This window comes from Mirounga angustirostris, unplaced genomic scaffold (assembly GCF_029215605.1).
Source record: "Mirounga angustirostris isolate CCGP_5_RB_7025 unplaced genomic scaffold, mMirAng1.0.hap1 SCAF_3, whole genome shotgun sequence".
Lineage (NCBI taxonomy): Eukaryota > Metazoa > Chordata > Mammalia > Carnivora > Phocidae > Mirounga > Mirounga angustirostris.
Genome location: NW_026991711.1, coordinates 179,182,325 through 179,209,973, shown reverse-complemented (window position 1 = coordinate 179,209,973; position 27,649 = coordinate 179,182,325). Strand labels below are relative to the sequence as shown.

Sequence of the window (27,649 nt, the reverse complement as noted above, 5' to 3'; positions counted from 1 at the left end):
GGTGAATTTGGTGAAGTATGCAGTGGGCGTCTCAAAGTGCCTGGCAAGAGAGAGATCTGTGTGGCCATCAAGACCCTGAAAGCTGGTTATACAGACAAACAGCGGAGAGACTTCCTGAGTGAGGCCAGCATCATGGGACAGTTTGACCACCCGAACATAATTCACTTGGAAGGCGTTGTCACCAAATGTACGTGGGTCGCTCCCTTTACAAAGCCAAGTTAGAAGTTACTGGCAAATTAGACACACACATTTTCTTTCCAGGGAAATGACAGATGGAGCAGACCCACTGATTGCTAATAGGAGGAAATCAGTGCAGGACAAGTCATTAATCTTGTAGTCAGCTCTCAATGGGTCTACGGTTTAGGCTGATTCCCTATTTCCAAGGCAGCTTGTGTGAGATTTTAGGGAAATTAATATTGCAGATTTTTGGTATGCCTCGCCATCTTTCAAACCTTTGCTAGACCAAACTGATTGTCACAGGGTAGGCGCAAGCAGATGGTAAGCAAAATAAAATTTAAGTACTTTTCATATAAACCACAACAAAACCTCGCCACACCTTGTGCTTGAAGCTTCAGCTCCAGATGCAGGGAGTGAATCTTGGAAATCTTTATTATATTGGGCGATTTGCTTGTCTGCTCTGCCTGATTTATGGCTATTGCTGTTCAGCACCTATTTACAGTAACACCTGGATGAACCTTCCCTTTTTTTTAGCCCATTAGCATTCGCTGAGCCTGTGAACCACGCTTCAGTTAAAATACGACACAGCTCAACAGATGCATTTTGTGAAGCAAACCCTGAATACATCTGTAAGGCTGGCTAAGACCAGTTTATAAAGCACCACATGGACAGTTTAGCTGAAGCCCTTGCTATTGAACATGGCTCTGTTCCAGGAGCTGCGGTACCTACTACTTGACTACAAGTCAAGGATCTTGTAAGCCCCGGGGCTATGTCTCCAGGAAGGCCAGGGTTCCTCTGACTTGATTCAAGGTGCCTATGCGAAGTATCCTCAATCAGCGTGTGCAGAGTGGGTGAACTGGGGGCGGGGACGGTGGAGAGGGGAGGGGAGGTCAACGAGTCAACTTTGGACACGCGGTCTGGGGCAGAGCGGGGAAATGAGACACAAGAGTCCATGACCTTTACTAAGAGAAAATAAGGAGGTTACTGAAAAGTGAGAGAAAGTGTACGTTCATTCAGAGGTCCTCGAACATATATCGGAATTCTGGAAAACTTGTTAAAATGGCTTCCTGGACCACATCCTCAGGTTTGATTCAGCAGGTGGGGTGGGGCGGTGAGTTCACATTTCTAAAGAGTGGGAAGATAAACCAAAGCTGCGGTTCCTTAGGACCAGACTTGGAGACTCCTTGGCCCCATGACCAGAGACGTGCCCGTCAGCACTTCTGCTCACACGGCACGAGGTCTTGACTAGTTGCTCAAACTGTCAGTTTCCTCATCTGTACAATAGAGATAAAAATAGAACTTGCCTCAGAAGGTTATTTTGGATGAAGTATTTCCCGTATTTAGCATAATGCTTGGCAAATTTAAACAACAGAAAACTTCCCTAAGTGTTAACTGGTATTATTATGTCCTAAGAAGAACATCTTTCCCCATCTTCAGAATCCTTCAAAAACGGAACCTCGGTGCTAAGGGTATATAATTTTCTACCTAAGGTGAAGGCTATAATTAGCATAGAATAGCTCTATTTGCTTTTTAAGATTAGTTTTACAGACAGGATATTTTTCTGTTGCCCGTGGCCTTCAGGGCTGCCCAGAGTCTTTCACTACTTTAATTGAAAGATAACATTCTGTTTAAATACTTCTGCAGGTCCATTTTCTCAAAAGGAGGCTCTGTTCAGCTTGGGGTGTTTTTCCTGCTGCAGACAGTGATTTTCATATAGCACCTCTGCAGAAGAGAGAAGAAACAGGGGATCTTTGTATTAAAGTCCCACCGCGCCTCTAAAACCCGTAGCTGTTACAGCTGTAACTGTTATAAACGACTGGATTCATTTGCATAATGCAGTTGTCACTGAATTAAAATGATTTAAAATTTCCACCAGAGGAATTGTCCCCCTCCCCCCACTCTGGCCTTCCCCACTGCACCCCTGCCTGTTGCAGGGGGAGAGCCACATCCATCCATGAGCCCAGCTGAGACCCATTTTATAAGCCCCTCTGCTTATGGAGACATTCATCTTTATTTCTCTTGGAGAGCTCATAAAGATTCTGACAAATGGATACTTTTAATAAACAGAAGAAGGAATGCAGAAAAATTACAAAGATGGTGCCAAACGTCAGAGGAGGGAGGTGTGAGGGTGCAAAGGTGACGTGGAAGCGTGTGAATTCATTACCAGCAGTTACTTGAGTAACTTTTTTAATTGACGGGGAGACTATAAATTCTCTCCACTACTCCCCCCACCCCTCCCTCATCTTTTGGATCTTCTACTCTCTTATCCACACCTCCAGAGGGATCTGGTGAAATTGGAGTAGGTGTTAATGCAAGAGAGTCAACCTTTCTCATTAGTTGACAAAGTATCTTTTGATTGAGGCGGGTTCATTAAAACTCATTTAGATGCATTTGCTCTGTCTGTGGCCACAGATGTAGAGGGTAAAAGAATCTAAAACTGAGAGCTGCTTATGTATTATATTGAGGGAGGACAGAAAAGGTGTAGAGAGACCACTCCCTCCATCCAAGGGGAGAGACCGGAAGTGGTTTTTGTTCATCCTTTGATCTGCACTGAACTTTCCGGTTTTTCTGCGAGTTTTCGTTCATCACTGAAAATAAAGTCTCCATGGTATTGTTTCCTCATCCAAAAGTTTTACCTTGGAAAGATTTCTTAGACATGGCACCAAACACACAGTGGGGAAAAAAAAAAAGAAAGGTAACTTGGACGGCTTTGAAATGGAAAACTTCTGCTCTTCCTAATTTTTCCCTCTGAAATGAAGACATTTCCCCCTCCCCCACATCAGAAGAGGGTCTGTTCTGGGTGGGAAAGGTATTAGTTTAGAATAATTACAGGAACTTTTCAGCAGTGGCATATCCTAGTCCATTTTTCCCAACTGAATGTCTACGTCCAAACATTCCACAAGTACAGCAATGAAAGTGAATATTTTCATTTATCAAACTAGCATTTTATTTTCCTCCCAGGGAATCTTTTATGTTCTCTTTGCTTTAACCCATCCTTTAGTAAAATATGGAGGATTTACGTTCCCACCCCCACCCCCCCACAAATACCATTTAGAAAGAAGGAATATCAGACCTTGAGGCCATTGCCAGCAATTAAGAAACTAAAGAATGGTTCTTATTTCCTAAGTTCCTCAGAACACCAAAGTGAAATGAGAGGATTGTTTCCCCTCACTTCTCCCAAATCTTAAAATAATTTGTTCTCTTTATGGGGGTGGGGGGAACAGGTGAGGGGGAGCAAGAATGTTCTAGTACTGAATTAACTTTCTGTCTCAGATGAAATAATTTACTGAACCTTTTCTCTGAATTTTGTTGTTTGTTGTTACTGAGGTTGTCAGCTTAAGGGAGTAAATAGAATTAAGTTTTTTTTATAGAAAGGAAAGGGAAAAGCAAGGATACAGCTCCTGACCTGAGCAAGGCAGGCGGGCGGAGGTGGGGGGGGGGAGGGGGCGGTTAATATTGTGCAGGCTTGAGCTGTAAGATGTGTCTGAGTCATGACGTATTCGGCGTAGTTACTGCTCCCAGAAACTTGGGTTTCTCTAAATAAGTAAAAAAGTTTCTCTGTCCATTGATTGCTTTAGCATCACACAAGTGGCTCTTCTGGGGACAAAATAAATTAATTATCCTGAAGATTTTTTTCGCCTTTACACAGGCCTGCCCATTTATCTTCTTCCCCTTTTGCTTGAGAGAGCAATTATCCGTTCATGTGCTCCCTGGATACCGGAGGCCACTTTAGTTAAAGACCTTGTCAACAAGCCACCCAAAGGGTTAACCTTCCAGATGGAATTTAAACCTACCCGTCCTTTTAATATTTCATTCCTAGCTCCCCACAGCTGAGGCATAAGCTTGGCTTGTTTTAATTAAATTAGATCGCGCAAGACAGGTGTCTTGGCAGTAAAATTGTGCACAGCCCATTTTTATCTCATTAACTGCAGTGCTCATCAAGGGTTTTGTGTTTTTCTTTCTGAAAACTCTAGGTAAACCAGTAATGATCATAACAGAGTACATGGAGAATGGCTCCTTGGATGCATTCCTCAGGGTACGTGACTACTTTATATTAAATCCAAGAATGTTGGTATTTAGAAGACTCTAACAGACTCCTTGTGTCCATTCTGTTTGGTTGTATTCATGGACTTTTTTAATGGGGCTAGGGAAGAAGAGGAGACATAGAGAATGATGTGATTTTTAAAGGCTATTAAATAATCCATGTTCAATGAAGGTAGTATTAGATTTATTCTTGCATTGTAGGGCTGTTTGAGCCATAGATTCATTAGAGTTGGATAATTTCCATCTACCACAGGAAGCAAACCCAGTTCCTGGGATACACTCTACTAAAGAATTAGTGACTTCGATCAGAAAGGCCCGGAAATGATGTTGAGTTTCACTGCATACTTGATACAGATATCAAAAAAGATCCAAGTAATAAATGCTTGGTGAAAATTAATTTGGCCTAATGCTAATGAGATTGTTTCTCATTCCTTTCCTATGCAGAAGAATGATGGCAGATTTACTGTCATTCAGCTGGTGGGCATGCTTCGTGGCATCGGGTCCGGGATGAAGTACTTATCTGATATGAGCTATGTGCATCGAGATCTAGCTGCACGGAATATTCTGGTAAATAGCAACTTGGTCTGCAAAGTGTCTGATTTTGGCATGTCACGAGTGCTTGAGGATGATCCGGAAGCCGCTTACACCACCAGGGTAAGGAGGATTTACGACCTCTGGGTTTTGACTCTGATAAAAACTGCTCCTCTTTTCTCACTTTGATGTTTAAGCCCTTTGTGATTTTGTAAGTTTCCTCATCATTCAGAGCCTCTTCATTTCCATGCGTTCATTTTTAAGCCATGTTTCTGAGGGGTTTTGAAACTGCTTCAAGATGTGTGACTGCTTTAAAAACTGCAAACTAGAGCTTTACTTACTGCATCTTTTACACTTAATTCCTCTTCCCTTCCTTCCTTCTCTCCTGTTTTAGATTTCCTCCTTGGTTCTTTTCTGTTATTAAAACATTTTCTTATTTTAAACAAGACAGAGCCATGTTCCTAGTTGGTTGGCTACTGAATCTGAGAATGTAGATACAGGATTTATAAAATATTTACACTATGCAAGGATTTTTAGATCTAATGGCCTTCATTTTACTACTGGTAGATAAGCTGGATTAGGGCACAGTTAAGAGTTATCAGTATACAGTTAATGGCTATGCTATCTTAGCTGGACAATCTGAATATAAGATACTAATGGAATAAACAGAATCATAAAAGTTATTGGCCGTTAGGGCTGGCACTGCTGAAATCAATGGGAAGCAGACAGTTACCAGCCATTTTCCTCCTTTGATGCTCATTTTGCATTAGCAATCCTAAGCACTGTTTTTTGTTTGGTTATTTTTTTTTTTCCTTGTAGGGTTCAGTTTCTTTGGCTCTAGTTGTGATTCTTACACATATATCCACTTTTGAATTCTAAGTCCATTCACTTAGGAAAGAATGCATCTTTGTGAATGCTAAAGATCTTTAATTCTTTTTCCAGTATTTGGAGAAAGGAAAGTTAAAAGGAGGCTTCTAGAATGATGCATTTACACAGCTAAAACCTTAGCCAAATAGTTAAGGAAGGTAGAAGGCAGCACAAGCATTCTTTTGTACTGAACAAGTAGAAATGTAAGACACTGGGTTTTCAGAGTAAACTCCAGTGAATCAGTGAAATTTCTAATACAATTTATTGTCTTGTTTAGTAGCCTTAGTAAAGCAAACTTTCAAATGATGTTCTCTTGAACAGCTTGAGGGTCTGAATTCAAGTTAAATTAATTTCCCCAGATGAAACCTTAAGAAATTTGAAACTCAATTAAAGGTGTTTACCTTTCACATAAGCATAATCAAACAATAGATATTTGAGGCAAAAAAAAAAAAACAAGAAAACAGCATTTTAAACTTTTCCTGAGTAATATTCAATTGCTTTACCATTTTTGCAGGTGCCCTGTCACTCCATTAAAGACAGTAACAGCTCTAACATCTGGTATTTGGGTTTTGCTAAGAGCCTATGTAATGTATTATCTTCTAACCATGTTAAACCTGTTTCTCATGCTATATAAAAGTAGGATCACAGTGTGGTGCATAGAAATTTTCATATTTAACTTCCGTAGTTCATGATTTCAGAAGCAGTATTAAATATTGCCTCTGTGTTGCTGAGTTAAAGAATCCAACAGGAAGTCAAAATGAGTATCCACGGCACATCCATTGATATACCATGATGACATATGCATTTTGTAAAAGCCGAGATTCCCTTTCTTCTCCAATATTGCCTGAAGCAGAGCTCAGGTAATAGGTAGACGTTTTAAAAATAAATAAACAGATTACTTATTCACTTCCCTGTGACTAAAGAAAACATATGAGGAGAAGTATCTCAATCTAGAAGACTAGTTAAAATAAACAAGTCTCTTACTGTTGTTTGGAGAGCTATCTCAGGAATGCTGTTGTCCTGCTTGGCAAACAGTAACAACGTTCAGTGACTGAAATGGCACATCAGTGATGTACTTAGGGAATAACTTATGGCTTGAATGTTCACAGGGTGGCAAGATTCCTATCCGGTGGACCGCGCCAGAAGCAATTGCCTATCGTAAATTCACATCAGCGAGTGATGTATGGAGCTATGGAATCGTTATGTGGGAAGTGATGTCGTATGGAGAGAGACCCTACTGGGATATGTCCAATCAAGATGTGAGTCTTTATGTGCTAAAATATATGTCTTTGCATTGAGATTCAGGAAGGATCACATCAGCGTATGATGGAGTGAGGGCTGAGCTTGAAATGATAACACGAAATGCAAGATTCTCAACACAAATGCATGTAGTAATCTAGTTAAACCTTATGGTCATGGATTTCAAGGCCTGAAATTACATAGCTTAAATGGGATAGTATGGAAGACAGATTCAATAGATTTATAGATAGATGCATAGGTGGATAGATGAGTGATAAGGAACGGTATTTTACTTGATTAATGCTCAAATCCATACCGAAACAAAATTCAACTTTGAATCTTAATAAAATACAAGGGTATATGAAAAATACAAATTTCACATGTGAAAAAATTGACACCAAAAGTTTATTGGGAGAAAACTAGTGAATATTTTAAAGCTGGCATAGTTGTAATTAGAGCTTGCCCCTTGAGGACTCTAAAATAAAGCTTCACTAAATGACCCTTTGTAAATTATGCACATCCCTTTAAATGTACCATCTGGACTACTTCGTAAGGGAGTATCCACAATGCCTGCAATTTCAGAAGAGCATTCAATAATGACACTAATAAGATTCCAGAGTAATAGAATTTAATTACAAACATCTCCAGTGCAAAAGGGGAAAAAAACAAAAACAAAAATCTTAGACCAGGGAGTCCTCCCAGAACACTTGCTAGTTACTTATACATGTGAAGTAAAATATTAGCAGAGAGTGTTTACAAAGGCATGGTATTTAATTCATCAATGATAAAAATTATAGTTTGGAAAAAATCTTCTTTTACAAAATTCTCTCTGAGGTGGAATGCCCCCTGCCCATCTGCCTTGTCCTGGACCAACAGGAAGTTGCAAAGTCTTGACAATTAAACGAAGAACCAGGTGCATTCAAGAAATAGGATGCTGGTTGCCTTATCAATAAAAGACTGTTCAGAGCTCTAGAGAAGCTAATGCACTCTGTGTCTAGTGGGGCAAAAAAGAATTCTCTAGCCAGATTAAGAGGAATGATAGTGTCGACATTGTGTTATCTGCATGTTACAAAGAAAGGTTCATAGCAGATAGGAAGAAAGCCAGCAGCTAGCATAACTGATAGGTAATTGCAGGCTGGGAAAAAAAAACAACAACAACTATAGAGGTGAGTGGTATGTAATCTATTGTTTGGGTGTGATTGTGTCACAGACACCTTCCAGGTCCTACCTTGTAGCAACATTTGGTTTCAGATTAGAGGCTTTCAGAGGGACAAAAACAACCTACACGAGCAAGTAGTGCATACGTTTGCTTATTTAATGATTTGATACTTAAACCTTATTTAGTTGAGAGTCATGACCAAATGCTCATAAAAGCAGAGGATCTAAAGATGATGTCCATTTTCCTACCCTAAATATTTTCAGGCCTGCAGTTTTGACAGTTCTGTATTCTATGAAAACAGTTTTTATTGTTTTAAACTTTCAGTTGTCTGGCTGCATCCATGAAGAACATCTGAAGCCATTTCTCTCCCCCAAATAATATTGATCAGTCATTCACATGTATTTGTCTCTGTTGGGTTCTTTGTAGAACAGGGATCAATAGGAAATGGAACCGGGGAATTACTTTCATCAGAATTCATTTGGCATATGGTGAATAGAATCAAAATAGCTATTGAAAATATGGCAGACTTACCAAGTTTTTTGTTTGTTTTGCTCTTCAGCCCCCTCACCCCCAAAACATTCAGCAGCAAACTGAGAAAATATGCTTTGTTAACCCACAAGCCATCTTCCAAGCTGGCAGTGGAGAGTGAGCTAATGAAAGAGTACTAAGCAGTCTGAGGGTTCATAACAAATTGTGTTACCCTGGCTTTAGCCCAATATTGCTCTCATTCTCATCAATTCAATGTAAAATGTTTTCATCAAGTCTAGAGTCAACACCATGCACCTGGAAAGATAAAAGAAAGTCAGAAGATCAAACTGACTTAATGTAATTGCTAGAAGTAAATAGAATAATGTTTAGTAAGATAGCATATAGACGTCTACACTAGAAGGAGTGGTAAATAGTACTAATATAACAGGATGTTGGCAAAGATACATGGGAGAAAAAGGATCAGAGGGCTTAACAAGTCACAGGATGGTGGTTAAATTGTGTGCTGGGTAAAAAGACAATAGTCATATTGATACATAGAAACTGGATCCAACCCAATGAACTGTTTTCTGTTGAAGACCAATTGTTGGGCAGTAAATAAACCCCCTGGCAGGGTGAACCCAATGAGGTCATTGAGATGGGTACAGCTCTGGTTGTTTCACTGACAGTTACCATTTTGGTAGAGAAAAAAAAAAAAAAAAGCAAAACTGATTTAAAACAAAACTTGTAAAAAATCTCCAAACAAACAAAAGCACATCCAGAATTTCATAGGAGCCCCATAAATACTGCTGATGAGTAGCCAAGAAGTTATGAAATAATTCCCCTCCTTAAATTTGGCATGAGTCATACGATATTACATTACTGGGATTCACGCCCTGAAGAAGGGGGGCTTAGCAAGATGCCAATAAGAAAAAATACCATAATACCTGTGAAGACAGATTAGAAAAATTAGAATGAGAAGAAAGACTGTTGAATGGTCTGCTTATGTCTTATTAAGCAGGGAGAACTCTGGGCAATAAGACAATTACCATCTACCATTATAACTTCTTTCCTTAATTGTGTAAGGATCCCCTTCAAAATGTGAATGCCCTAAAAAAAATTTGTTTGTTTAATTTTCTTTGCTAACACTTTTTTTCAAATCTACTTACTAACACTTTTTTTTTTTTTTAAGATTTTATTTATTTGACAGAGAGAGAGAGACAGTGAGAGAGAGAACACAAGCAGGGGGAGTGGGAGAGGGAGAAGCAGGCTTCCCGCCGAGCAGGGAGCCTGATGCGGGGCTCGATCCCAGGACCCTGGGATCATGACCTGAGCCGAAGGCAGTCGCTTAACCATATGAGCCACCCAGGCGCCCCACTATTAATGCTTCTTAAGGAAGGTCTTTAACACTAGGTTAGAGTCTCTTCTGCTAAGAGGGTTTAGCTGCTGCTGGATAGGAGAAGGGGGAGGGTCATTGCCATGTGATCTCCTAGGGCCAGGCCACCACCAGGTTGTCGATCTGATTATGTTCTAACCACTTGGGAACATTGATTAATCTTCCCTTTAGAATTTCAGATTGGCAATTGCCTGCCATCTGAAAACACCGTGTATCAGCAGCTAGCTTCCCTGCCCTGTTGCCAGCAATACTCAGCTCCAGCAGTGGCTTCTGTGACAACATTGGTGCTGTTCTCATGCTCAAGCTTGCTGGCACCTGAATGTACCGGGAACTTGCCTGTCAGGAGGGTAGATCTCTTAACAACAGCTTCCCTGGCAGCTTATATATCATTCTGTTGTCTTTGGTAGGTGATTAAAGCCATTGAGGAAGGCTATCGGCTACCCCCTCCCATGGACTGCCCCATTGCACTCCATCAGCTGATGCTAGACTGCTGGCAGAAGGAGCGGAGTGACAGGCCGAAATTCGGGCAGATTGTCAACATGTTGGACAAACTCATCCGCAATCCCAACAGCTTGAAGAGGACGGGGACCGAGAGCTCCAGGTCGGCCATGCTTGCTTAATAGTGATGTATGAAAGGATACATTAGAGGTGGCAGGCGAGTGCTGGCTCCCTGGAATTCCTGCCTATTTGTCAGAGGCCACTGCACAGCTCTCTGCAACTGGGGTGGCTTCTTTCTCAGTTAATGGAGTATGTATGATGGTTTTGCTCACCATGTTGAGGAGCCTAACACCTGTCAGGCCTCGAACAGTCATAAGAAAAACAAATTTAAGAAAACAGAACCAAAATAACAACAAAAACAAACCAACAACAAAGAAAGAGCAATGGTGCTTATTTGATGATGCTAGACCTGAACATTTAGGAAGAGAGATGACATGGACTTTGGGAAGACATGACGGTCACTAGAAGCTATATTTGGGGAAGGGAAAGGAACACTGGGTTAGTAAAAAATAAGAAGGAGTCGAGGACAGCTCTTCATGCACTGTAGTGTTAAGTTGACTTATAAAGTATTATAGGTGCTTATAGGCTTTACAGCAAGAAATTCATTTGGTTTTAGTTCTTAAAGTTTCTCTTTTTTGAGTCTTTCACGAGTAGAAGGAAACAGGGCCCAAATAGAAAGTGATCAGGTTACAAAGCATGCGGATGAATGTTTTGAGAGGGGTTTTAAAAAATGAATAGAATTGAACCACCTGTGAAAGAGGTAGTTATTTCATTGGAAAGAGCAAAAGGAAGAAGCATGTATCATTTCAGAAAGGAGGTAAGGATATTGCAAGTCCTGTAATTCAATAGGAACTTTTCTACTTGGAGACTGGGCCTCACTAGTGTAAGTTTCAGTATCCCTACATACCTGTTCCATCCAAAAGGGAATAGACCACCATTGCTATTAAATGATTTAAGAAGATCAGCATAAGATGACCAGCTGCTTCAGGCCTGCAAGAAGTGAGGCATTGACTCACCTCCAAATCTGTACTTCTCCAAGGTTCTCATTCATCACATGACCCTGAGTTACAAATAGGAGAACGTTTTTCCCACGATATCCAAGACCTTCTAGTCTTTGTCAGTGCTATGAGCATCTCCTCCAGTCTTCTGAAGACTTAGCCTAATGATTGTCATATATACTGATTATTATAAAGCATGAAGAAAAGAATCTGGATCAGAAAGCAGATACCCTCTATTCTTTTAGGCTTTCAGATCCCTTAGCACCAGCCACAATCCCAAGAGCTTCATGATCAAGCTCTTCAAGAAATAACACTGGGCTGAATTCACATTTTATTTCTGCCACTTGATAGCCAAGTGACTTAAAAAAAAAAAAAAAAATCTCCTGGCATTTCTGGGCTATTTTTTGTTCTTCAGTTCTCTGAGAGGTGTAACAGGCCTCTTCTATTCCAAGGTGAACATCCTTCAGCTTTTGGATCTCCAGCTCCAGATCCCAAGAATTCTGTCTGAGCGTCCTAGGGCCCGTTCATTGGTACTTGGTGCTTCTCCTGCTGGTAGAAACTCTTCAGTTACTCATATTGCATAATGTGTGCTTTGTACCATTTATGCAGAACAAATTGAGAACAAATTGAGTTATTGGATATACTCTTCTCAATTCTAAATTTTTCTCACTGATGGTACTTCAGTAGTTTCGGTGCTTATTACTGCTTGCTGATAATGGGTTGTAGTATAACATTGTATGTGATTCAGCACAAAATTGGGCAAATGTCATGGTGTTCCACAAAGAGCACAGATTTCCAGAACAAGCTTCAGAGTGACCCTTAGAGTTAATTGATATTGAGTGAGGATATTTTCATCCTCAGGTCATTTTGACCTTGTCAGGTACCTCGAGCCTACATGTGGCCCTATTAATGCTCTTGGCTTAAAGTTAGAAATGCAAACTATTGGTCTTTGTCTAATGATAGATATTACTTATAAACATTAATACTAATCTCTAAAATCCTCTGTGGTGATACTTGTTATTGGGGGAAGAATTAAATCCTGATTATTCTTGCTATAAAAATTTACAGAATTTTACTCAGAAAATGAATTGAAATAATGTACATAAAAGGTCACAAAGGCAAGCTACTATTTGGACACAAAACTGATAAAACATGTCTTTGGTAAAATAGTTATGTAAGAAAGAAGTAATGCAAATTAAAGTAACAGGTAAAACTTATAAAACAAACAGTGGAATTGAATTAATTCTGCTATGTAGAAAATTAATCAAGGCATTACACTGACTTAATTTTGTTTTCATAGGAAAATAATTTTTTTGGCTAAAAATTCAGTAATGATAATATTGTGATTTAGTGTTTATATTCAAGCAACACAGTCTCAGGATGAAAATTAGGTCGGAATGTTAAGATCAACTGCATTCTATAATTTCTAGGGAAATGGGAGTTCAAGAAAATTTAACTAAACAAGTAGTTGCGTCGCTCTACAGGAGATTAAAGTAAAGGCAGTATAAAATACCCTGTGAAGGTCTACCCAATAACTATTAAGTAGTTTGATGTTGAAGATGACTATAATTCCCCTAATAAAGGCTTCCATAAATAGATGTTTTATCGTATATCAATATCATGCCTTCAACTGTTGTCACTCTTGACGATGACCTAACATAAAACACCTGGCCTGAGAAATGAGTAAACTAATAAATAACTTAATAAAAAGTGCTTAGAATTCGTTGGAATGATTATCTAAGAGGGAATACGAGAAGCACATTCCACAGTCCAAGCGGTGATCAAAGTGGCCATTCTTCCTTCCCGTCTTGGCACATGTGCTGGTCAGGCATGGGCTGATTAAAGAGGGCATTAACTCCCTGCTGTCCCAAGTTTGTTTGAATGCACGGAGCCTGCTTGCAAACCTGGCTGGGAGCATGCTGGACTTGAACTCTTGCTGTTTTCTCTGCTTCATCGAATCTGGCAAGTTGGAAGCTCACAATTTTCCTTACTCATACTTCACTAGGGTTTCCATAGATGCTGTCCTGAATATGTAATACTCCGTACCAGCAGGGACTGCACTCTTCCTGCAAAGGCTGAGCCAGGTTCAGCCACAAGGTTTCCCGCAATCTTTGCCCCAGGCGAGGGTATTGAAAGACCTGTACGATCGTTAATGTACGAAGAGGTCCACATAAAACAAATGCAGGAAGTGGAATTACGAACAGATAAAGTGATGGATACACGCTTTTAGCAACTTTGTGAAATTAGGGGCAAAAAAACCTCCTGATGCCATTTGACGATAGGTAGTCCCTCTAAAAAGCCTGTCCTTGGCATTTCAGTGCCTATCTTAGGCAATCTGACTTCTGAGTCTTGCCGTCTAGCTGATAATACTTGTCTGTCTCCAATTCCTCGTTCCCTTACCAGACCTAACACTGCCTTGTTGGACCCAAGCTCCCCTGAATTCTCCGCCGTGGTATCGGTGGGCGATTGGCTCCAGGCCATTAAAATGGACCGGTATAAGGATAACTTCACGGCTGCTGGTTATACCACCCTAGAGGCTGTAGTGCACATGAACCAGGAGTAAGTACTCAGCGATGTAACACCAAAGGGTAAATCTAGATTTAATAGTATTTTTTTTTTGTTTGCTTTGAGCTGCATTATCATCCTCCTCATTTAAAAAAAAAACAAAAACAAAAAAAACCCCCAAAAAACCAAACTGGAATGCCTTTCATTTTGATTGAGTATAATTTTCCAGAGCCTCAAAAGCACCTACATTGTTGTGTTAAATTGCTTAATTAAACATTTTAATGCACCTGCCTTGTTGTGCTGTATGAACCGTGGCTGTTTTCAAATGTGCGTCTGCATGAAGCCCGGAAACGAGATTCTGCGCCCTCGTAACTTTTTCTCTCCGTCCTTTTTTCTCCCCCTACCTACAGTGACCTGGCAAGAATTGGTATCACAGCTGTCACACAACAGAATAAGATTTTGAGCAGCGTCCAGGCGATGAGAACCCAAATGCAACAGATCCACGGCAGAATGGTTCCTGTCTGAGCCAGTACTGACTAAACTCGAAACTCTTGAAATTAGTTTACCTCATCCATGCACTTTAATTGAAGAACTGCACTTTTTTTACTTCGTCTTCGCCCTCTGAAATTAAGGAAAAAAAAAAAAATTGAATACCTGCAGTGTTGCTTGGTGTACAGATCGCCTAAACTGGGGGGCTTCGCAGAAATGACCGCCGTCGTTTGAAATTAGACCTGGAACAAATTGTTTCTCAGAAGTGCTCCATCCATCACCAGTTTGTAAAATACATGTACGTATATAAATAGAACACCGCCTCTGAGTTTTGATGCCTCACTTGCTGCCAGACGTTGAGCTTCTCTGAGGCATCCTTGATCCTCTCTCCATTGGGAATTACAACTGCAGTATTTTGTTTGTGGCGTGAACGACCGTCATCCTGCTTTCACTGGAATGGATACCGCGCCCAGGAACATTCTGGAAGGACTCAGTTGTAGCTTTTAAGGCTTGGTCCATACCATGGGAAACAACCTAGGTGAAAACCCCGTGGCTCATCAGTGTTGCTCCTTCAGTGCTCAGGCCACCTGGTGGCTTACGGTGGTGACATAAGGGGCTGGAAAGAGAAGGAAAGTAGATTTCAAATAATAATAATAATAATTAATAATAATAAAACCCAAGCACCTCCCCCTCACTGGACAAACAAGGTCTGTTTCTTTGGGCCTGAGGCTGTGCCATATGAAGTCGTGTTTTGGGACTCTACAAACTTATTGTAACTACCTTATGGATAGCGGACCGTGACAATCTTGAATAGGGAACTTTCACACTTCCCTCCTTTAAAGAAGCAAACCCAAGCCCACAAGGTAAGGCAAACCCCACCCCCCAAAAAACAAAAACAAAAACAAAACCAGCAATGAATCTTTCTCCAGTGTAAACTTTTTTCTTAACTTGATCTAATTTGAAACACTGAGCAATAAATATTCTTCCATGTCTGTCATTTAGTTTGGGGTTCTTTCAAGATTTCAGTCCTCTCTTAACAATGGGAGAAGAGACCAGTGTGGAAACCGGTATGGCTTCCCAGCTGTTCTACCAGGAAAAAGTGAGTTAGGAACTATATGAAGTCAGGTTTGGGAACGTGGCACCTAGAGCCTCGCTGGCTTTGCTTTCTCTCACACACAGTTCCTCTTGCCTTTTGGTGCCCTCCATTCGTGCCACAAATATTTACTGAGTATCTGTTGGGAACCAGGTAATCACCTCTAACCTTGGGTCATGCCTTACTCTTTGGAGACTTTGCTACAGTTGAGAAGTACTGGAAGATCTGTCCATTATTCTCACTTTCTGTCCTGCTCCAGTAACCCCTGCACCAAACAGGGTCAGCCGGGGAGGATTTACCTAGAAGTCAATAGTGAGGCTTAGAATTCACCTTGACATCCTCATTATCAAAATGTGACCTGCTGGAAAACATGCTTCTCATCCGTCAAGACCACTAGACCTAGATGCTTCTATTTTAATCCCAGAATTTTCTTCTTGAAACGTGAATTAAATGGCTTTGTTTATTCCTAGAAACAGCCTAACGTTTTTGCCTGGACAAATTTTAACTTCTTAAACTCTTTCATTTTCACCACTTTTTTTTTTTTTTTTTAAGATTTTATTTATTTATTCATGAGAGACAGAGAGAGAGAGAGAGGCAGAGGGAGAAGCAGGCTCCCAAGGAGCAGGGAGCCCGATGCGGGACTCGATCCCAGGACCCTGGGATCATGACCTGAGCCGAAGGCAGACGCTTAACCATCTGAGCCACCCAGGCGCCCCCATTTTCACCACTTTTAAACACGAGCTTGGCTGATTTTAATGACCTTCCCCCTCACCCCCTTGGTTTTATGCTGAAAGCTATTTCTCATAGAGCAAGGCATGTTCAAATTGAGGCTGTCAAATCATGACAGTTTAGTAAAAACCTTTTGGCAACATTGCTTGTAAAAGCTTTTCTGTTCAGAAGGAATGTGAAATTTGGTTTTTTTTTAAACTACTCCAGCCATTTTTGTTTTATCACCACTTTTGCTGAACCCTAAGAGTTCTAGATATTCATGTTCAAAGCTGACAAATATAGGTGGTTTTTTGCTTGCTGTAAAAAAAAAAAATTATATATATATTTTTTTTCCTCTGGAAGGGTATGGAGTATTTTGTTTTCAATCTCCACGGACCAATTCAAATAAGGTAACGTGATGGCATTATCTTGGAAGTCAAAAGAATGTTTCCTTGCATACATTGAATAACTAGAAGTTTTGCTTTCAAGACAACAATGTAAGATGAGGTATTTTTCTACACACTGAACATACTCAAAGCAGAACATTTCAAAAGAGAGAGTGTGTCAGTTGTAAGATATCCAATTGTAAGATACCCAGGTTAATGCTGGGCACTATACTGTGGTCATGGTGTTATTTCTCAGGGCATGTTTTCTGTATGTGCAGGATAATCAGGCGAGGCTTAAAATCTTACTACATTTAAAAGGTTGCCTTCTGGATCTTAATTTTAATACACTGTAGAGTCCAGGCCAATGGGAAGGCCAAAAGAGGGCTTTCTAAGTGCCTAAAATAATATCCAGTAATAGCCAAAGTGAAAGTCTACTGCTTCTGTGACGTTACACATTTTCGAAGAGAAAGAGGAGGACAATAGGAATGTTCCATTGTTTCCCAGGACATGGAGGCAGGCTCTGGCATCTAAGACAGCTATGGATTCTAAAGCCAACTGAGATGTTGACACTGGGAAATTCACTCCGTGTTTCTTTATAACTCAGTCCCTCCACCTGTAAATTAGAGATAATGATACTTTAATAATAACACCTTTCCTAACACATGGTATTGTTGTAAGTGTATATGAAATGCTCTTATGTAGAATGCACTGAACTTCACAGAAGGAAGGTGTACTCTTCCTCCAGTGTTTTCCAAGTGTTACTCATCCATCTTTCACTTGCGAACCCAAATGTTGTATTGCAACATGCCAGAGTGGGGTGAAGTGAAGTTCAGTGGTAGGAGCCATGCAGATGAAGCTGCTTCACCTTGAGTGGATTTGTGAGGGTTTGATTTAAACATGTATGTATCTCTACAAAAGGTGGCAGACCTATCCAATACTCCTTTATCATTTAGCCTTGAAACTCATGACATTGTTATTTTATAATGGAAAAGGGTGAAATGCACAAGCGAGACCCCATTGTAATGAAAAGAACTGGATGGTAAGACACTTTGATGTCTTCACAATGGATTCAAAGGAACCATGTTTTGTTTATTTAGTCACAACAAAAGTCACATCTTTCCCTCATGAGGCCACATAGACCACAGGCTTTGGTCTTTGTTCAAGCAGTTCCCCACAAATAAGGAGTTGTCTGAATTCAAAAGAGCAAAGGTTTCTTTTTCTCTGCTCTATAGAGTATTCTGGCATCAACTAGATATAATCCTTCACATTCCCACACTTCTCACTTCAAACGTCCAACCCGTTCAATGTACACTGAGTCCCCAAATAGCCTACTTCCTATTGTGAACTATTGAAGAGTGTTGGTGAACTGACGGGACAGACGTATTTTGGGGACTCCTTTTTCTCCTCTAAGAATGGAATTTCTAGCAGCAAAACAAAATCACCTTCAAAAAGTGGGCATATCCATATGGTGTTGGTTGTACTCCATCAGTCTTGAGGTCTTACTCATGTTCTCCTTGTCCTGCATGTAAATTCATGCCTGCCTAGTGCAAGCCCTGCACATTTGATAGACTTACTAATCTGCAGAGAAGACAAAGCTGGAAAAGTAGATCCGGGTCCTTTCATTTTCTTCATAATTGTCAAAATGAATGATGTTGACAAATGGCTTCTTGAAGGGCTTGGTAGTTATAACCTCACCCACACTTAGAATTTTAAATTGCTTAAGAAGTCATCTCTATCTGAATATTTTATAAGAAAACTATTCCTCTCTCTAAATAAAGTATTTCCTACAAGACTAAATAATGGTTATTTACCTCAAAGAAACTAAATTTGATTTATAGCTCATACACAATAAACACATATGTACAAAACAAATAAATAATTGGTTTAATAAAATAAGCAAAATTGTCTGTGAAGATAGATTCTGGTCTTAATCCTTTGCTCTCCACCTGAGGTCATCCACTGCCAATCATAGCCATTGTGGTGGGAGATATGGTGTCCAAAGCAATCTTGGTGGTCAGTTGTCACAAAGGAAAGAAGAGAAATTGGTTATTTTCGTTCGTGTTGATTATTGAGAGGACAATGAGGAGCCACAATGATTCCATTGCGTCGTGCTGATCTTGTTCTGTTCTAGACTGATTGGACAGTTGAGATTGATCAGTTCTTGGTAGGCTCAAGCCCCCCAAACCTTTCTTGCTGGCACGCCAGACGTCACCCTGTGCCATAGCCCCAACGCTCCCTCTCTGTGCCTGTTACATGCAGCGTGTATGAATCCTTTACTAGATACTCTCCTTCATTAGAAGTTACTTTTTTTTTTTTTTAAAGATTTTATTTATTTATTTGACAGAGAGAGACACAGCGAGAGAGGGAACACAAGCAGGGGGAGTGGGAGAGGGAGAAGCAGGCTCCCCGCTGAGCCAGGAGCCTGATGTGGGGCTCGATCCCAGGACCCTGGGATCATGACCTGAGCTGAAGGCAGACGCTTAACGTCTGAGCCACCCGGGCGCCCCTAGAAGTTACTTTTTAGGAAAAAACATTCAGGGCTTTTTATCTCTTGGTTTGCATTTTTTCAGTCATAGCGTTGAATATTGGCGGATTGTGGTGTTTCCAGATTTGTTCCCAAGATACATAATTTCCCTTTCTGGAAAGGCTGAGTGCTAGTAGCTGGGGCTTTTCTGGTAGTGCAAGTTGCCTTTCACATCCTTTTACCTACTCTAAGCCTTTCTGCTCTTGCACAGTTCTTCCAAGTCAGAATTTTCGTTTCCACGGAGAGACTGTTCACACAGTGGTTAAGGCATGGCTGTAGACTCAGACTGTGTGGGTTCTAATCCCAGCTTTGCTCTTTCACAATGTAGGACGTGACCCTGAGCAGGTAGCTCAGCTTTGCTATGATTCGATGACCTCATCCGTATGATAGGGGTAGGACTGGTACCTTCCTCGAGTTGTTATAATTAAGCTATTAATAGACATTTTTTCTTGTTGCTACTCTAGTTGTCATTTTTCCGAGGAGGAAAGCAAGAACTCAACGCTCTCCCTCCTGAACTACTCCTTTCTGAGCCATACCAAGTTCTACGTGCTTCTCTTCTTTCTTGCAATATTGGCTGACAACTGGCTGGCACTGTTGGCTGCTGTTTTGTCTAAACTCTTGTTCTTTTCTCTACAGGGAGTAGACTCTGCTATCTTGGCCTCACAGCCCTTCCTGTTGATTACAAAGCCCAGAGAAGAAAACAGAACACACCCTCCTTAGTCCCTTTGAAACGTGTTTCTTCTGCTTCTGCTATGCCAGTTCTGGAGCAAAGACACTGATGAAACACCACCCATACCCGAGAAGAATACCTGGATGATGTCCGAATCTCCTTTCCCAGTGAAAGAAACCGCAACCGTGCAAGGTTCAGCACAGGGTCTCCCGTTGCATTGAGGAATGTCCTGTCTCGCAGCACCAGCTCCGCAGAGCCCTTGTTCCTAAACTCCTTGTGGTTTTATTTATATGTTTTTCCATATCTCGCTCCTGTACGTCGCTGCTGCCTTGGTGTGGCAGTGAGTGACCCAAGGCTGACAGGTTGTACCATGGACACCAGGTTAGGTGCCACCACACAAAACAAAGCCAGTTCCCATGAGCTGCCTATGATATGCATTGCTGAAGTAACATTTTACCCAGGGTGTGCCATTGCCGTGATATAAATATATTTTTTTTCCTAGACTGACTATGAGCTGACTATCTCTTTTGATGTGTGTACATAGGTGTGAGTGTGTGCGTCCGCGGGTGTATGTGCGTGTGAGTGTAGAACCTCATGCTTAGAACTGCCTGTGAATGTTGTGGAATGAGACACCCGGAGAGTTCTGGTTTCTCGCCAGTTCGGAGATGAAGAGCCACATGAGGTGGTGGGCCTGGAAGACCGCGCCCGTCCCCTTAGAAAGACAGCCCGGAAATGTTCAATGTCCTGTATCTAGAAGTGTGTTTTGTAACTGACACACTAACCTTAATATGTAAGTCTACAGCTTTGGATGGAGGCAACGTCACCTCAGCGGTGGGGTAATTTGAGAGTATAAATCTATTCAGGTGACAACCCATCATCTAAATCACTAATTCCGATTGAACTACTCATCTGAGTCGCCGGTTTCTTGATGGAGAGAGAGAGAGAAGGGGATGGAATTTGTCTGGTAACCCCAAATGGAACAGAAGCAGCCTTTGTTTTCCTGCATAAATGGACTCGTTGAATGCGAACAAAATATATGCAATTCATATACTTCCGGAGATGAACGTAGACGCGTGTGTCAGCTTTGAGATGATGTGTCCTGGATTAATACTTTGTCTCTCAATGTCACAGAAAAATACATGCCAGTGACTCTTGAGGTTAGCATAGTCGGGATTAAATGTCCTCAAGTGATTTCAGGTTCCCCATTTACAGGAAGAGTTCTACAGTTATCAATATGCAGCTAACTCCGATGGCCCTTAGCCTTCTAGGATCTGAGGTCCGGTGTGTGAAGATTCAGTTCTGATAGGATACGTATACCAAACTCCAGCCAACATACTGCCATTTTTCATAATCTGAGTGGCTGCCTTGCTTATTCTAAACTATGGTTGCAGAAACTGTGGCCATTTGCATAAGCTATACCATCAAATCAGGGAAAAAATGGGAAAAAAAAAAAAAGATTCTGAACCCTATGTTGTTGAATAAGTAGAGAAAATCATCAATAAATATTTATTACATTCTGACAGGGTGTGTGGCATTGTATTCTCATAGCTATGCCAGAGTGACAAAGTTAATTCACCCCTTTTTGGGGACTTTAATATATTTTTAAAGGGATGTGCCTATGCATTGATGCCTGAAAAATATGTATAAAGAAATGAGGTTGAATCTCTGAGCTGGTCATCTTTCCCCAGAGGTCAGGGCAGGAGGCCAACTTCAGGGACTGTATCTAGCCCCATTAGCGAGTGCTGGCCTAGTGAGTTCAGATGCTCGATCTTGCTCAGATCTTCCTTTAGGCAGCATTAAGCTGTTCCCCTGCACCAAATCAAGTAGCTTCACCATGTGTCTGCCGGCCCCAAATTATTTTTAACAGCCATGGATGAAATTTTCTGGTGTGCTGAAAAAGTTATTTTCAAGACAGGTTGTACTCACTACACTGCTGGTGTGTGTGTTTTGAGAACTCTTGTATTCAATCTGTGAAGGATATGTGTATTAATCCATACACGCTTATAGCCTCAATATTTGTCTGAAGACCCTCAAATTCTGACCAATAAAGGAAAGTTCTAGAAGCAATATTTTCACTTATTTAGCATTCTCCAAATAACATCAAGCATTGATACACACTGAAGAGTGCATTTATTTTTTGTATCACTCCAAGTATGTTGGAATATGCAAGGACTGTGGTTAAAATTAGAATGTATAAGGCATATTATAATTTAGTTCATACCGAAAAGGAAATTAACAGAACATTGCTTGGTTCCTACATGTTCCGAAAATTGAGCGATCTCTTTGAGTTAGACATAGATTTTCTATTTTGTTTTATTTTGTCAAGGTATTTTTCTTCCCTTCATGAACTTTAGGTACACATAACTTATGTCATTTATTTATGGTCTTTTATACCTAGTTTGTAAAATTGTAAAATAGCAAACTAAATGCAAAGAGTTTGCATTTGAAAATAATAAAGTAGTTGCCGTATACAGACCTGGAATCCATTTGTCTCTTTTAAATATTTTTTCTGTATGCCTGCTGTTCCTAAATCAATTAATTCTTGATTGTCATTTGGTTAGAACATAAAAATCTTCAGTTCTAATTGAGTGTGCTTAGTGAGAGGATAAAAAGCATTGACTTCTAAACAGCCCTTGCCCTTAAGAACAATACATTAGCAAATCAGACTTAGGTTTTATGAGATCCTGTAAGTATCCCAGTGTAATTAAGACTATGATCTTTGGTTGGAATGTAGGGCCCCCCACTTACTATTGATAATGCAATTTAGGGCGAGTTTCCTAATTTCCCTGTGCCCATTTCCTTGTTTGTACAATGGCAATTATAATACCACAGACTTTTTTTTAAAGATTGATTGATTGATTGATTGATTTGAGAGAGAGCACGTATGAGCAGTGGGGAGGGACAGAGGGAGAGAGAGAGAATCTCCAGCAGACTCCACGCTGAGCCTGGAGCCCGAAGGGGCTCCATCTCACAACCCTGAGGTTATGACCTGAGCTGAAATCAAGAGTCAGACGCTTAACTGACAGAGCCCCCCACAAACTTTTATAAAGACTAAATATATTCGAACTTTAGCACAGGGTCTAACATCTAGCCAGAACTCAGCAAATGGTAAGGAGAGTGGTTTCCTCTCCCTTATCTATGGTCTCAGTTACCCACGGTCAACCATGGTCTGGAAGCAGATGACCCATCTTCTAGTTTAGCATCAGGAGGTCACTTGTAACCTAACGTTATGTGACAGTGCCTGTATCATTCACCCTACTTCATCACCTAGGTATTTTATCATCTCAGTGTCATCACAAGAAGCGTAAATACAGTACAATAAGATACTTTGAGAGAGTGGGAGACCATATCCACATAACTTTTATTATGGTATATTGTTCTATCATTCTATTTTACTATTATTTATTGTTAACATCTTACTGTGCCTATTATAAATTAAACTTTCTCATCAGTAGGTACACATTGGAAAAAAAATACTATATACCGAGTTTGGTATTATCTGTGGTTTGGGGTGTCCACGGGGGGTCTTAGAATGTATCTCCTGTGGATAAGAGGGGACTACAGTATTCTCAGGAGCATTTTTATTGATATAACCTGTCTTCTTCAACATCCCCAGTTCTATACCCTCTCTAACATCTTTGCTAGTGACTAGCTACCCATTCTTACCACAGGCTTTTAATCCTGGATTGTTGGATCCTTGAGAGTGCATTGGGGCTCCAGGGGGTCCAAGATTATCCCTAAAACATGGTGTAAATGTTAATGCTTATATGTCTATGTGTGTTTTGATGGGGAGAAAGTTCTTAAATTTCATCAAATTATAAATGAATGTGGAATGCAAAACTAATAAGAGCCATAGTTTTAAGGATGAATGCTCCCATCATTATACCATTTCATTAAACAAACTGTCAGTTGACTGAGCCCCCGTTAATTGAAAATGAGTCTCAAGACTTATGTATTAACTAAAGCCCTTACGAGGAGCTGGCTTCAGAGAATGAGAGCATGCTGTCTAGTGTTACCAGAGATATTTTAAAACAGAGACCTTGAAATAAAAAGAATCTGGGTTACATCTGGTTATTTTGTGTTTATTTCTTAAGTACCTCTCTAGAATCAGCTATATTAATTAATAGGTAGAGTAGCTGATAACATATTTATGATTTGAGGCAGACGAGGCTTAGCATTTTCTGTCCCACTTGTTTAGCAAGATAGAAAGTCAACTGTAGTAGAGATATATCTATATTTATAAATAGATGGAGCTATATAAATATAGATATGGACTTTTTATGAGGAATTTTCTCAGGCCTTCAGGAAAGCTGAGAAGTCCCATGATCTGCAAGCTGGGGACCCTGGAACGTCAGTGGTATAGTTCAGTTCAAGTCCAATGGCCTAAGCACCAGCTGAGCCACTGGCGTAAGCCCCAGTCCATAGGCAGAAGATGAGACGTTCTAGCTCAGCTAAGCAGGAAACCAAAGGGGAATTCCGCCTTTCTCCACCAAGCATTCTATTCGGGCCCTCAACATATTGGATAATGCCCACCCACACTGGGGAGGGCATTCTACTGCACCTACCAATTCAAACGCTGATCTCATCCAGAAACACCCTCACAGACACCCCCAGAAATAATGTGTAATCCGGGCACCCCATTAACCCGTCAGGTTCACAGGAAACTCACCATCACTTCTACCAACGAAGTAGTTTCCCCTACATTTTCAAGAATGAGCTGGCAGAGCGCGTATCAAAATTGCCACACGTAATCTTACCAATGATTTTGAGATTGATTTCAGTGTAGCATAATATGAGGCTTTTGTATTATTTTGAGTAATGAAGGCTAGCTTCTGTGATAAAAGGCCCCACATTTTCAGTGTTTAACCCACTTAAGTGTTGTTTCTAGCAAACATCATGGCCTGATGGAGATCCAGAGGATCTTTCTGGCAGCTTTGCGAGCAGTGAGCTGGATCCAAGCTCCTTCCCTCCCGTGAGGCTGTCATCTTCAACGGTGGCTTCTTCTTCTTCTTCTTTTTTTTTTTTTTTTTAAGATTTATTTATTTATTTATTAGACAGAGAGAGACACAGCGAGAGAGGGAACACACGCAGGGGGAGTGGGAGAGGGAAAAGCAAGCTTCCCACTGAGCAGGGAGCCCGATGCGGGGCTCGATCCCAGCACCCTGGGATCATGACCCAAGCCGAAGGCAGATGCTTAACGACTGAGCCACCAGGGCGCCCCTCAACGGCGGCTTCTACCGCCACCATACCAGAGAATGTGGGTGACTGTTGAAAGCTTTATGGGCAGGCCTGGAAAGGGCTTGTATTCTCCCTCCCTTATCTTATTGGCCAGAACCTATCATATGGGCCCAAGCTACTGTTTGGAGGCGGGAAGGTGCAGGGGAAGATGAATTAAATCTGTTGAGCCCCAAGCCAGTCTCTACCACAAGTACAAAGGAGCACCGTGCACCGAGGGGAGGTCAGAGAAAGCTTCCTGTCAAAGTCAAATGCATCTCTAAGCTTCGTTTGATCTGCTCCCGCAAATGTGTCTAATGCTTATTTCCCAGAGAGGCAGAGAAGCATGAGCAGTGTTCGGACTTGCTATGATATTTGCATCCTCATCCTTGTCTATCCAGATGCTACAGAGACAACACTTTCTTTCCTGCATCCCAGATCTCTATGCGTTCTCTAGCCACAAGCTTCTGTTTATATACAAAAGTGCTGCCTTTTCAGGTTTAAATGGCCTTAGCCACTCAGTATTCCTAGGATGAGAGAAGGGAGTGGGGAGCAGAGAATAAGCCCTAATCCCAGGAAAGAGATTTAAAGCAGTATTTTTCCTCTGACTAAAGATACAACTAGAATGAGCAAAGCCAAACCACCTTAGCCCCTTGACATCTATCAGCTGGGCACGACCTTAATTAAAGTCTTGTTCTGTCTGAAGCATCCTAAGAACTGGAGCTAAAGCTCAGACTTACAGGGTTTTTCATTCCCTTTAGCATTTTTGAACACTTAACTACACGCCAGCCATGTATTAAGCTCTGTTTATTTAAATGCAACAGCCTGTATCTGTGACAGAAGTCCTCATATGTTCATTTTATGGATGAAAACACTAAAGTACAGATTGCTTAGACAATTAGTTCAAGGCGACCTTGCTGAAAAGGGTTGGAATCTGGGATTTAAACACAAGTAGTTGGACTCCAACAATTTGCTTATAACTTCTACAGCACCCTGCCATACCGTGTGTATGATAAACTCAATCTGATCAAACATCTTGCCAGGTGGGTACGTTCCAGTTTGTTATCGATGCTACACACCACTGGTAGTAGGTCTATATGCCAGGACATTCTTTCATAAACGCTGCTTGCCTCTTCTGTTGCCAGGTGGCTCATTTTTGATCAGTGAGTCATGCTATTGTTTCTGGTAAGTTCTAGTGAGAGAAACTACAGCTTAAATACAATGTTTACCTTACATGCTGCCTTTTGTAAGAATTCATTTCCGAAGTCTACTTTTCACTTAAAAGCAGAGTGTAATCTATTATCACTAAAATACTACCATCTGATGTAGAGCGGGGGAGGAAGTAGTGATTTTCTTTAATCATCACGTTTGTATTCTAAGCATAAAAGTCATGGATGGAACTTCTCACGTGCCATTCTTCACTTGATGACAGCCTAAGACAGAGAGGCTAGTCATTAACCAAATAGAAACAAAGGATGGATCCAAGGACAGAAGAAAAATTCACTGAAATGGAGTCTGAGGATCATGTAATAAAAAAGGACACAGAGTTCATGTGAAGCCTGTCTTGGCTACTTACTATCTATGTGACCTTGGGCAAATCACTTAACCTCCCTGAAACAAAGTTTACTCACCTTTCTTAAAGTGAAGGTAAGAATTCCCTGCTTTGTCAGGGTCCTGTAAGAATTCAGTGTAATCAGTTCATATGAGTGGGACTGACCCATCCCCATCTGGAGTTAAGCTAGTGGGTCCGAACTGGAAAGCAGGAGCTACAAACGCGGCGGATGTCCACAGGAGCCAGTTAGGCCATGTGAATGAGTGACAACTGTCCAAATGTAACACAAGAGAAAACACGTAAGTATTTTGATAAAACATTAGATTGATCAGATGTTAATGAATATTATTCAGCAGGTGGTAGGTTGGGGCAAGAAGGGTTCTACAGCCAAATAAGATGAGAAAACCCTGATGCGTTCTATGACCCCCTTTTGGAGAGTCATAAAGTGCATTAGCCTATTAAATGCTCTGAGAAGTCCTGCAGTAAAGAAACTAGTTTTGCCAATTTAACCTGCCATTTTTCCAAAGACGTTTGAAAATGAAACCTTGTTCACATCTCCATGGAACGAAAGCTCTCAGTCTATCCTTTAGGGTTTCATATGAGGAAACCGAAGGAGAGAGGCAAACAGCTATTGTACAACGTTTAGCTCAAGTATCCTGATCCACCGCCCACAAGACATTCCACCTTCCCAACCCCAGGCATATTCGAAGTACTTACCTAGCTTCGTGGCGGCATGGAGATTTGCCTTTTCTCCAGCATGGCCTAGTGGCTGCAGTACTGTTTGGGGATGGAGCATGTGAAATGGGAAGCATGGGTGGGAGAGATTATGCTACTCGGAAGTATGAATATCAAGTCCTGATTTCAGAGCCCATATAGCAGGTTTTAATTCACGAACTGAACCATGTGAGCCAAAGTCATGACCAGGGCTAAGATGTCTAAATTCTTCCAGTCCTCGTAAAGAACCAAATAGATTTTGACAATGCAAAAATGCACGACACACTTAAATCAACAACCTAATTAAGACTCGTAGCTATATGGTCGGCTTCAGCCTCCGTCATTTTACCCTTCCCTTCGGAGGAAGTGCCTTGAGCCTTTGACTGTTCCCAGTTGAATGGGTAATAGACCCCCAACGTA

At 40.9% G+C, this 27,649-nt stretch overlaps 1 protein-coding gene across 3 annotated transcripts in view; it reads left to right on the top strand.

The window, feature by feature from the left end:
* The window catches only part of EPHA4 (EPH receptor A4), a 145,518-nt gene extending 123,287 nt beyond the window's left edge, over nt 1-22,231 (top strand). Inside the window, exons 11-18 of one of the 3 annotated variants that reach the window (XM_064587134.1) lie at nt 2-187; nt 4,152-4,213; nt 4,666-4,875; nt 6,729-6,878; nt 10,286-10,479; nt 13,778-13,962; nt 14,290-15,231; nt 19,716-22,231. In XM_064587134.1, the coding sequence (XP_064443204.1) occupies nt 2-187; nt 4,152-4,213; nt 4,666-4,875; nt 6,729-6,878; nt 10,286-10,479; nt 13,778-13,937 (962 nt within the window). In that variant the 3' untranslated portion in view covers nt 13,938-13,962; nt 14,290-15,231; nt 19,716-22,231. The remainder of the gene's footprint in view (nt 1; nt 188-4,151; nt 4,214-4,665; nt 4,876-6,728; nt 6,879-10,285; nt 10,480-13,777; nt 13,963-14,289; nt 15,232-19,715) is intronic. The other 2 variants (XM_054505998.2, XM_045867892.3) reach the window with 2 other exon arrangements.
* Nucleotides 22,232-27,649: the final 5,418 nt, after the last annotated feature.